This window comes from Octodon degus, unplaced genomic scaffold, assembly GCF_000260255.1.
Source record: "Octodon degus isolate 3935 unplaced genomic scaffold, OctDeg1.0 scaffold00226, whole genome shotgun sequence".
Taxonomy (NCBI): Eukaryota; Metazoa; Chordata; class Mammalia; order Rodentia; family Octodontidae; genus Octodon; species Octodon degus.
Genome location: NW_004524802.1, coordinates 2,206,663 through 2,219,106, shown reverse-complemented (window position 1 = coordinate 2,219,106; position 12,444 = coordinate 2,206,663). Strand labels below are relative to the sequence as shown.

At 50.0% G+C, this 12,444-nt stretch overlaps 1 protein-coding gene across 2 annotated transcripts in view; it reads left to right on the top strand.

Moving 5' to 3' along the window:
- Positions 1 to 12,444, top strand: part of Tecpr2 (tectonin beta-propeller repeat containing 2) — a 73,347-nt gene that overhangs the window by 18,997 nt on the left and 41,906 nt on the right. For both annotated transcript variants that reach the window (XM_004645398.2, XM_023705680.1), the window contains exons 3-5: positions 4,669 to 4,797; positions 5,323 to 5,454; positions 11,153 to 11,310. In XM_004645398.2, the coding sequence (XP_004645455.1) occupies positions 4,669 to 4,797; positions 5,323 to 5,454; positions 11,153 to 11,310 (419 nt within the window). The remainder of the gene's footprint in view (positions 1 to 4,668; positions 4,798 to 5,322; positions 5,455 to 11,152; positions 11,311 to 12,444) is intronic.

The following is a 12,444-nucleotide window of genomic DNA, read 5'->3' as shown; positions in this document are numbered from 1 at the left end:
GCCCTTCAAGCTGCTCCTTGCTCCTCCAGCCCTATAACTAACCTGAAGCTTTGGGGCGCAACTAGACACAAACCATAACAACGAAGAATAGGGCACTGAAGATCAGCTGCATGTAAAGGGGAAATTAGGAGGTGACTGCCTGGCCAGAAAGAGGTGTCCACCCAGAGGAGATCCACAGAAATGTACGTTTATACCCCAGGCTGCCCTTTGGCACAGAGATCGCCATGATGACCCAGGAACACATACCCTGAAGTGATGAGGAGACCTGGAGCTCTGGGGAGGGGGGACGTGGCTTCCTGAAGAGCCTCCTTAGTGGACTTGGATGCCGAGTATACAGCCACGAGCCACACAGACACGGGGGCGCGTGCTCCATCCAGAGGGAAGCTGCAGAGACGTCCAGAAAGACTGGCGAGCAGACCTGCTTGACAGGTTGTGAGACAGCAGTCTCACGATGCCTGGAAACCTCAAGAAAGATTGGGAAGTACAGTAATTGAAATCTGAAATTTGTGAGAGGGCTTCAGAGGCAGATTTGAGCAGGCAGAAGACGGAATCCATGAGCTTACAGAGCAGAACAACTGAAATGGTCAGATGTGAGGAAGACAAAGAAATACATTTGACGAGAAGTGGACCCAGCTCAGGGACCTGTGGGACTCGTCAGGTGGACACATCGATGTGGGACTCCCAGGAGGCAGAGAGCACGGATGGGGAAGCAGTGCCTGAAAGCCTCCCACAAGGCACAAATACAGGCGTCCAAGCTCAGTGAACGCCAATAAATGCAACCAAGCATGTGCTAGTGAAGCTTTCAGAGCCAGAGACAGGCTTGAAAGCCCGGAGGGAATGACTCCTTGCTCACAGAGCACCTCAGTACGCTGACGAGCCGGTTTCTCGGCAGAAACATGAGGCTGGGAGCCTGGATTGAAGTATGCACCCCTGTTTTCTCACCTGCCTCCCTCTCTTGGTTCCTGTATCATTTTCTACCTCGTCCTGTGAGGCCAGAATCACTTGGATAACAAAGCCAGGCAAAAACACCCCAAGAAAAGAAAACTCTGAGTAGTATGAGGAGTGTACGCTTTACAAATATTAATGCAGAAATCCTGAACAAGATCCTAGTGACTGAATTCAGCGGCAGATTGACAGACTTATCCACTGTGAACCGAGTGGGATTTACTCCTGGGGTGCAGGGATGGTTCAGTGTGGAAAAGTCACCACGGTCAACTAGCATAGGAAGTGACCTTAGATGGGCTCACCATCGCATGATGACTCACAGACCTCTACCTCAACATAACGAGGGCCAGTGGGAAAAGCTCACCTAATTCCACGTGGGAAAACTGGAAGCTTTTCCTCCGAGATCTTTAACAGGCATAGAGATCTGCTCTCCTCCCTCTGTTCAGCCCAGGGCTAGAAGTTCTAGCCTGGGAAACTAGGCAAGAAAAAAACAGAAGCTGTCGTCATTGGGAAGGCAAAGTAAAAGCATCTCTCTTTGCAAATGGCATGATCTTTTATTTATTTATGTATATATTATTTTTTAATGCATTTAGTACAGGGGATACAGGGTCTAACTACACAGACCTGACTCATAGTGATTCTCCTGTTTTTAGCCTCCTAAGTGCTGGGATTATAGGTGCACAGCACCACGTCCAATCTCAATCACTGTCTCAGCACACCCCAGGGGCAGGGCCAGCTGGGAATTGAACCCCAGCCACTGTGCTCTGCCTAAGCTGGTGCTTTAGTCCGCTGAGCTATCAGGCCAGCTCTTATTTATTTATTTATTTATTTTTTGAGATAGGGTCACTGTTCAGGCTGGCCTTGAACTCAGCTTGTAGCCCAGGATGGCTTTGAACTGGAAGTGAACCTCCCGTCTCAGCTTCCCAAGTGTGCCAGCACATCCAGTGACATGATCTTATATAAAAGAAACTGAATACTTCACCCAAAGCTTTTGTTCAAACTGATAAATTCAGTTTGCTCACAGACAACTAAAAATTAAGTTGTATTTTTAAACACTGCACAATCTGAAATTAAGGGAACAATTTTACTTAAAATAGCAACAAGAAGAATAATACACTTAGGAATTAAGGAGATCAAAAGCTACATGAGGAGGCGGACACCCCTGTGTCCTTCCGTGAGTACATGACACCCCTGTGCCGTGGGAGTGGCACATGTGGTAGTTACGCTGTCCGTATTCCTCAAAGCCAGCAACAGATTCAGCACATTGCTGTAGGAGCCTCAGTGCGTGAGTGAGAAAGACGCGGAGCGCAGAGCTCACCACAGGTCGAAGCAGCGTGAGGCTGGTGTGCAGATAACCATGCGGACTGGGAGGAGGGGAGGCGCGACTCAGGGCAGGAGTGCTGGGAAACGACGTCTGTGCCAGGCTGTGCGCATCTGCCGTCTCCTCGCCCTGTGCTAGAAACTGAGGCGCAGTAGCGACTTCAACACTGGAGAACTTAGGTAGAAGTGTGCTGTTGGATTTGGCAATGACTTCTTAGATGTAATGTTGTAGGCACAAACAGAAACATTGAACTTCGTGAAAATTTCAGACGTGTGTTCTTCAAAAGTCACCATAATACACTATAAAGGCAACTTGCAGGGTAGGAGAAATAGATTTCTTCCATATATTTACAAATGCTGTATGTATTTTGTTTGTTTGTTTGTTTGTTTGAGATGGGGTCTTGCAATATAACTCAGGCTGGCCTTGAACTCACCATGTAGCCAGGCTGGCCTGAACTGGCAGCAGTCCTCCTACCTCTGCTCCCAAGTGTCAGGACCTCAGGTGTGTGCCATTGCACCCAGCTGTAATAGTGGATTTATGGGGCTGGAGAGACAGCTCAGTAGAATAAAGGCTTGCCTGGTAAGTTCAAGGGCCTGAGTTCAACCCCTGGTTCTGCCAAAAAAAAGTGGATTTATATCCAGGATAGGTAGAAAACAACAGTCAGATCAAGAGTAGGCATGAGTTCCGCAGATGCTTCTCCATAGAAACGAGCCTGCAACAAGCTGGTCCTCTAGGAAACACAAGTCAGAACCAAAGTGCTCGCCACCTCTCCAACCAGGACACCTGAAGTGAGCACAAGATCAGCCTGAGTTGCATAATGAGATTCTATCTCAAAAGGACCAAAAATGGGCCGGGGAGATGGCTCAGTGGAATGAGCACTTCCCTGGCAAGCGCAAGGGCCTGAGTTCAATCCCCAGTTCCACCCCCCAAAAAAAAAAATTAAAAAAAAAAGACAAAAAATAAACAAGTACACAAAACAGGAAGCAACACGTGTTAGCTGGGTTAGGAACATAGTTTAGTGGCTTTAGGAAATTGATGCTTCTTCAAAAATTAAAAATCAAACCACGCACAGTGGCACACATCTGTAGTGTCAGCTCCTCAAGATTCTGAGGCAGGATGATCCGTGTTTTGGGCCAGCATGGGCAACTTGGTGAGACCCTGTCTCAAAATAAGAAATGAAAAGGACTTGGAGCTCTGACTGAGCCTGGGTTTGCTTCCCAGTGCCACAACATAAAATGGGCATCACTGCCCACGCCAGTAGATCCGCTGTGAACACACACGCCAAAGAAGTAGCCTGGGGCCCTGCAAAGACTTGTGTGTGCACACATTAGGACAGCAGCAAAAGGAGGCAGCGTGCGGGTTTACACGCTATGGCAATGTCCCTGCCTTCACGGGGAGGGAAACCCCGAGCTGGGCAAAAGCGCCCATGCGAACCCCAAGATCTTGTGCTCTAGCAGGCAGCGGAGAGAGGGCTCCTGTGTGATCCCGCACAGCACAAGCTAGAACTTGGGGGGGCCGGGGGATTTGCCAGCAGCCATGGATGGAAGGATGGGGTTGGGGTTGTTGTTCAGTGGCTTGAAGTTCCCATTTCCAAGATGGGAAGAATTGGCGGTGGCTGTTAGTGATGCTTGTGCATCATTATGAGGACCGAGAAATACACTGTCGGTGATGGGCACAGTGTGCTGCGCCTGGCAGTATGCGCCTGTCATCCTAGCGCTGGGGGGCTGAGGCAGGAGGATCTCATGTCCACGCCCAGCTGGGCAACTTGGGGATACGGTAAAACCCTGTCTCGAAAGATTAAAAAAAAAAGGACTAAGGAAGTAGCTGAGAGTGAAAGTCCTGGGTTCAGTCCTCAGTAACATTGAAATAAAAAAGTGAATATGATAATTTTATGTTGTTTTAATATAATTTCTTTTCTTTTTTTTTTTAATTTTATTTATTTGTGTGTGTGTGTGTGTGTGTGTGTGTGTGTGTGTGTGGCCAACTCAGCCCACCAGGGGGCGGGGCTGGCTGGCATGTGGTGCTGGGGGATTGAAACCGTGGTCCCAGGGCTTTGCTAAGCTTGTTTTAAGTAGGCGCTTTAGACCACTGAGCCATCTCACCAGCCCTCTTTTTTTTTTTTTTTTTTTTTCAGTACCAGGATTGAACTTGGGACCTTGCTTGCCAGGCAGGCACTTAGGCTGTTGAGCTATCTCCCCAGCCCTGTTTTAATGTAATTTAAAAGGAAGGGCAGGAATGCTAGGAAGGAAAAGGCTTTTAATTGAAGCTCCCTGACTGTATCTTTCTGGTTAGGAATCTGTGGGCTGCACCCCATGACATTCTGTCCTTCTGCAGTGCTGCTTCCTTGTTTCCATTTGGAAAGTGAGTTGGCCTCCAGTTAATCTGCTTGCCTGCTCTCTCAGGGGAAGACGGAGCCCATCACTGTAGTGAAGCTGTTGAGCTGCTTTGATGACCTGGTGGCCGCAGGCACAGCCTCGGGGAGGGTCGCTGTTTTCCAGCTGGTGTCCTCACTGCCAGGGAGGAACAAACAGGTGAGCGCTCCCTGTCAGCAAGTCCTCGCTGCTCAGCGAATTCCACAGGTGGTGGTGCTGTTGTGTTCTTTGAGGCAGGGTCTCACTTTGTAGCCCAGGCTGCCTCAAATGCACAGTGATGCTCCTGCCTCTGGGATAATAGGCCAATTCTTGTGGATTTTAAAATTAGAAACCCTCCCATACCTAGCAAATATATGCTCAGAAAAGCATAGTTCTGTGCTGTTTCTTTTTGTACTGTGAATAGAGCACAGGACCTTGCACTTGCCAGGCAAGCGCTTATGCCACTGAGCTATAGCCACAGCCTCTAATTCTGTGCTGTTTCTAACTGGGCAGCACTCTTGTTCCCATGTGGACCCTTGGTATAAAGCACGTTGGGCACTTCAAGCCCTAGGGACATGGGGTGTGTTCTCTGTGGGTCCCCGGAGGGCAGATGGAGCTGCTGCTGCTCTGTGAAAGGGGCCATGGCCACAAGCCCGGCCCCGTACTCACGCGTTCTCCTGCCTTGTGCTTGATTGGCTGCCATAGCTTCGGAGATTTGATGTCACCGGGGTTCATAGAACTAGCATCACAGCGCTGGCCTGGAGCCCCAACGGGATGAAGTTGTTCTCAGGGGACGACAGAGGGAAGATCGTGTACTCCATTCTGGATCTCGACCAGGTAAGATGACTGGTGGGATTACCGCTGCCCTCCCTACTTGTGAGACAGTTGCATTTGTGTCTACTTGAGGCTGCAGCTGGCCTGTGCTCGTGGCTGTTGTGCCTTTTTCATCACAGCCATTACCTGCAGCATTTTCTCCCCTTTTCTTTTTCAGTGCTTCCTAAGTTCCCACCTCTTTGATTCAGGAGTTAACTTGCTACAATATTCACTTTATGTTTTTTTATTTTTTATTTTTGTATTTTAGGGAAGGGTCTACAGGGTGTTCAGGGTCTCACTACTAGATCAGACTCATAGTGATCCGCCTGTTTACAGCCTCCTGAGAGCTGGGATTACAAGCACATGCCACCACACCCAGTCTCAATTGCTGTCTCAGCATGCCCCAGGGGTGGGGCTGGCGTGGCAGGCCCACGATCGAGCCCCAGGCCCTGTTGCAGGCACTTTATTCTGCTGAGCTATTTGGCCAGCCTGAAATAACTAGTTTAGCTTCATCTTTTTTTTTTTTTTGGCAGTAGCCAGGGATCAAACTCAGGACCTTGTGCTTGCACGGCAGGTGCTTATGCCATTGAGCTATTTCCCTGGCCTCTCACTTTATTTTTAAATTTTTCCTGATACATAAAAAGTGTATATCTTTAGAGTTACCATGTGACAACTTGATTCATGTATGTGTTATGACTATTCAAATCAGCATAAACATAGCTAGCTTTTGTTTTTCCTTTTTTTTTTTTAAACTCTTTTTTATTTATTTATTTTTTATTTATTTGAGAGAGAGAGAGAGAGAGAGAGAGAGAGAGAGAGAGAGAGAGAGAGAGAGAGAGTGGTGTGTGTGTGTGGCCAGCTCAGCCCACCAGGGGGCGGGACTGGCTGGCATGTGGTGCTGGGGGATTGAACCGCGGTCCCTGATGCTTTGCCAAGCTTGTTCTAAGTAGGTGCTTTAGACCACTGAGCCATCTCTCCAGCCCCTGTTTTTCCTTTTTTTAAATACTGGGAATTGAGCCCAGGGCCTTGGCACTGAGCTGCCTCCCAAGCAACTCTCTGAGTTGTGAGTTTTCCAGGCTGGGCTTGAACTTGTCATCCTCCTGCCTCAGCTTCCCAGAGTTCTGGGCTTCCACTCCCGTGCCTGGACGTATCTAGCAATTGCCTCTTAGGTGAAACACTTTCATTTTGCTATTCTTACTGCTACTACTTAGAAAAGAGAAGCTGTTATCATTTCTGGTGGTTAGAAAGGTGAAGCTGGGTGTGATGGTGCACACCTGGCACCCAGTGCTTGGGAGGCTGAAGCAGGAGGATCCTTGCAAGTTTGAGACCAGCCTGGGCTACAGAATGAGCTGAAGGCCAGCCTGAACTGTGCAGTGAGACCTTGTCTTAGAAGAAAAAAAAAAAGTAGAAGTGAATGGAACCATTTTCACTCCTCCTAGGGATAGACGTGGGTGTTGCAGGGAATGGGGAACTCACCTGTTGTCCATCCTAGCCTGCGGCTGCTCTGTGGAAGGGGCCATCGCCACACAGCCCGGCCCCACGCTCACGCATTCCCCTGCCTTGTGTTTCATTGGCTGCCATAGCTTCGGAGATTTGATGTCACCAGGGTTCACAGAACTAGCATCACGGCGCTGGCCTGGAGCCCCAGCAGGATGAAGTTGTTCTCGGGAATGCAGGCAGGGCAGGGTGCGGCCTTGGGTGTCACCTCAATGGATCAGGAGTGGCAGCCCCACCTCCCTCCTGCTGGTGACCAGAGGCAGTTGTGCTCAGGATCAAGTGCTCTTGGGCCGTCTGGCCCAACATTGGCCTCTCTCAGAGGCGCTGTCCAGCTGGTGTTCTTAACCCTCAGTGTGGGGCCTCTTTGTGCTCTTGGAAGGAGAACCATAAGGGCTGGCCAGATAGCTCAGTGGACTAAAGCGCCTGCTTAGGCAGAGCACAGTGGCCAGGGTTCGCTCCCCAGGGTGCTCTGCCACCTCAGCCCCCGAGGCGTGCTGAGCTGGTGATTGAGACTGGGTGTGGTGACGCACACCTGTTATCCCAGGGCTTGGGAGGCTGAAAACAGGAGAATCACTACGTCTGATCTGTGTAGTGAGACCCTGTACTAAAAAAAAAAAAAAAGTAGCTTTAGAAAGAGGCCCTGAAGAGCGTTGGCTGCGTAGGTTGCATCTATCTGCCGGCTGGAAATTAAACCAGAGGCATTTTAAGTGTCAACTGTGATTTGAAGGAATCAATCCACTGCATGTTAGCAGAGATACCATATTTTTTCATAGAAGTACCTATTTAAAAACAAATGATGTGGGCCGGGGAGATGACAGTAGAATAAGCGCTTCCCTGGCAAGCACAAGGGTCTGAGTTCAATCCCTGGTTCTGCCAAAAAAACCCCAAATGATGAATAAAAAAATAAAAATAATGAAAAATAAAAACAAATGATGGAAAAAAACAAAAACAAAAAACAAATGATGGGCCAGCCAAATACCTGAGCAGATTGAAGCGGTTCAATCCCTGGGCCTGCCGTGCTGGCCCTGCCCCCGGGGCACACTGATGGAGACAGCAATTGAGACTGGGCATGGTGGCGCGGGCCTGTAACCCTGGCTCTTGGGAGGCTGTAACAGGCGGATCACTGTGAGTCTGATCTAATAGTGAGACCCTGAACACCCTGTAGACCCTTCCCTAAAATACAAAAACAAAAAATAAGTCTGGGTACGGTTGCACACGTGTAATCCCAGTACTTGGAAGGCTGAGGCAGGACATTTGAGATCAGCTTACACTACATAGTGAGACCCTGTTGCAAAAACAAGCAAGCAAGCAACCAAACCAAAAATATTAAAAAAAAAAAAAAAAAAATGAGAAGATTGGCATCATTATATTTTCACAAATCTCTCTGATGCCCAGCTTAGCTAGGCAGGGTGGCGCACGCTTATAGTCCTAGCACTGTAGGCCTCCAAGGAGAGGCTGGAGTCTGGATTCTGTTGCCTTCCGCAGCCTCACACTGGCTTGTAACAGCATGGGAGGCGGGAGGGCGGCAGCTTCCATGCCATCAGGCCCGGTGTGGGCCCGACGCCTTGGGCGAGCTTTCCTGCCAGTGTGCTTGCTTTGGTCTCTGGCCCAGGTGTGGCTTCTGTCCTTGTGACGCGGCACCATATGCATCTCCCAGGCGTTGACACTGGAGTTTTTGAGTTTTTTGCAGGGGAGGTTGGCTTTTTGAGAAACGGTGTAGTTGAGGCCGGCCTTGAAAGCATGATGGTTTTCCTGCCCCAGCCTCCCAAATGCTGGAATTACAGGTGTGCATCACCATGCCCGGCAAAATATTTATTTTGTACATCACCCTCCACCTGGTCCAGTTAACAAGACAGATGTTTTGGTTTTTTTTTTTCCCATAATTTTATTGAGAAGCAAATAGCAATGAGACAGTTTCAAATCAAATTGGTAGGACAATTCCAATAATTAACTCATTGCATACTGCCTTCCTAGTGGTTATTTATTGTACAAGATGCAGACATGATATCCTATTTGCAAACAGTTTTAGAACAAATCCCTCTATTCTTTGAATTAAGAGAATGTAGCTATATATCTATCCTAACCATTTTGAATACACAGATACAAAGTATTCATTCATCTATATCCCCTTTTTTTGTTTAGTTCCGTCATTTAAATATAGATGTGTGAACTCAGCAAAATATTCCAGAATAGTCCAGTAGTCCATAATAGTATTGGGTCTTCTGCTTGACTGGCAGTGTCAGAAATTGTTGACCTGAGTCCCCTATAGTTCAACTTTACACCATGGCTTTACTTCTTTACTTCATTTTTATACTTTTCTGCTGGGTGGTTAAGACCAAGGTAAAGCAGGACCTATGCAACAAGAGTTGTAGCTTTTGGGTCTGATAAGGTCAGTGAAATCCCTCAGGATTTATCCTGAGACCCTGTACCTCAGTAGATGTTTCACAACTGCATCCTCACTTGGAAATAAGTAACACAATCACTTCTTTTCCTTAAAGTGATAGGCTTGCTTCCTCTGAAATGTCTGCCAAATGCCCAAGCCTCAGTAGTTACAGTATTCCAAGTCAGAAGGGTGCTTTGGGAGGAAAGCAGCTGGCTCCCCTCCAGCCCCAGTGAGGCTCAGGGCTTTTCCTTGAGAGAACCAGCGTGCCTCGGTGTGCAGAAGGGTTGCAGGCGCACATCCCATCGTATCATCCTGTGTAGACATTCCTGTGCTTGTGGTGGAGACTCAGTGAGGTTATCCCTTTGTGTCTCAGTGGACCCCGTGATGGGGAAGCCTGGCTTAGCCAAGCGGGCATGGTGGTGAAAGGCATGGTGCCTGCTGGTGGAATTCAGCGCCACTTCTTTGGTTCAGGCCAAGGTCCCCGCAGTGGCCCCTGTCTGTCAGCACAAAGGGCAGACAGTATGTCGCAATGAGCATGCCTGTGCTGCCTGGAGCGGGCCACTCTTCCGGAGTGACCGGCAAAGAAGCAGCTGGCCCCAAGGCCCAGAAAGACACGAGGGCCATGGGTACCGTGAGAGGTGGCGCAGAGCAGACAGAGTTTGGCCGTTGTAAAATGTGGTGTGAGCTCACGGTAAGCAGTGTTAGAAGTGGAGAGCTGCATTCTGTGAGCTTCGCACAGAGCCCTCGGTGTTTGCGGGGGGGGGGGGGGGTTTCATTAAAAATCTTAGAATTGTGCTCCTGAAAATGGTGAACTTCAGCATGTGTAAATTTTGCCAATATATCTGTCCAGTCTCCCCTCATTGGCCACACACTGCAGGTTTTTTTTTCTTCTTTCTACTGAGGGTTGAAGGCAGGGCCTTCACTCTGAGCTATACCCAAGTTCTTTTTTATTTTGAGGTAGAATCTCACTAAGTGGTTAGATTGCCCAAGTGGGGCTCCATCTTGCAGTCTTCCTGCTTCAGGCTCCTGGAGTTCTGGGATTATAGGCCTCCAGCCCTGCCTGGCTTGCAGCAGTATTTCTTAATCAACATACTTTTTGTGGAACCAGGGATTGAACTCAGGCCCTTGCGCTTGCCAGGGAAGTGCTTAGTCCACTGAGCCATCTCCCCGGCTCCTTTGGTCATTTTTTGAGACAGGATCTTGCTGTGCAGCTCAGGCTGGCCTTGCGCTCCCTTTGGTAGACTACGCTGGTCTCCAACTTGCAGCAATCCTCCTGCCTCAGCCTCCTGAGTGCTGGGGATTGCAGGCATGTGCCACCATGTCTGGCTCAGAAACCAGTTTTTGATGTCATGAAAAATAGTGTTAGTAGTGAAATATCCACTGGGATTTACTGTGTCTGGGAGAAACTTTTGTATTAGTACCACCTCAAGCACATAGGGTCAGGTTGGAGCCTTCCTGACCACCTGTCCCCGCGCCCCTTCGCATTGGCGTGATTGTCCTCTGATGGCTTTGAACTCTTACGGAGGGGATAGTTGCAGGAGATCTGGTCACTGTCACAGTCATTGATTGAAAGCCCCTTCTGCTGTTTTACAGCAGAGTAACAGAATAATTGACATACCTGGCCTGGTGTGTTTCAGTTTAGATCTGTGGATTCTTTTCTGAACTACTCGCTGAGAACATTTTAAGAGAAATCGTGTGCACTGTTCGGTGACCCCCCCCCACACACACACCGTGAAGCCTGACGTGGCACGGGTGGGTGGTTTCCCAGATACTCTGCTGTGGGCTGATGTGACCTGACTCACGGGAAAGCAGGTGGCCACTGGCGCTTCTGGTCTCCTGCAGGGGCTCTGCAGCTCGCTGCTAGTGCTGGAGGAGCCGGCGTCCATCGTGCAGCTGGATTACAGCCAGAAGGTGCTGCTGGTGTCCACCCTGCAGAGAAGCCTGCTCTTCTACACTGAGGAAAAGTCTGTCCAGCAGATTGGGACTCAGGCAAGGAAGAGGTGAGCTGTGTGAGTACTCGTCTTGCCTGGGACACGGTGGCTGCAGGGTCTCCTCGATGTCCTGTATGCCAGCAGGGCCACAGCCTCTCCTCCTGCAGCTCCCAGGTGCCTGGTGGCCTGCGTCAACCTTGCCCAAGTCACATGGGCAGCATGTGCTCCCGAGGTGACGCTCCTCAGGGACAGCCTGCAGGTGCAGTGTTCCACCCTGGGGCCTGTGCCCCTGTCCCCTCCCGGGCAGACCCCTCCACAAAGCAAAAAAACAGTCCGTTGTCACACACTGCTGCTAGCTTGCTGGGGATGTGGGGGGCGAGATGGAAGGGACAAGGAACAAGGTATGAGTGTGGCTGCTGACTGTGGGCCCAGGGGCTCCCATTTGTGTCCTCCTTTGCTTGGCTTGGCCTCATGGATGGGGCAAGGGGCTCTGGGCCATGGTACTGGGAGTGTACAGAGAGGGGCAGTGAAGTGGCAGTGAGGCGAGGCCTCAGACTGGTGGTGCCAGGGGAGGGCTGGTGGTGAGGTCACCGGCTGCGCCCCACTGTCCTTGTGTGATGAGCCGGCGGCAGCACAGTGGCTTATTCTTGGCACACAGGTCCTGGCCGTGGTGACACTCGCACTCCCCAAGCTTCTGTCTCACACGCCCCTGCCCCTCTAGGTGGACCCCACTCTGCATTAGCGAGGAAGCCATGCAAAGCAGATCCTGACACCCCCCCACCCCAACCCCCACCCCCAGCTGGCCCTGCTGCCCGGAAGCTGGTCCTGGCTTGCCTGGGGTGCCTGTGGCAGTGTCTGCTGGCTGCAGGGCTGGGCAGCCAGTCGCCCTAACCCAGGCCATGCCCTGTGCCACTCCTCAACCCTGTCCTCCTGTGCTGTGGCACAAATCCCTGGGAGGGTCTTGGGAACCTCCTGGGTGTGCTCTGGACAGGCCTTCGCAGCCTAAACTAAGAACATCCAGCATGTTGAGCACTGCTGCAGTTACATAAGGCAAGTAAATCGAGGCAGAAGTGACCAGTGTGTCAGAGGACTTAGAAAGCATTTACAAATGGGATCACCAAGCCAGGCACTGTGGCATCTACCTAGAATCCCAGAATTAATGTATTAATTCTGCTGTTTTACCGTAGAGTAACAGGATAATCG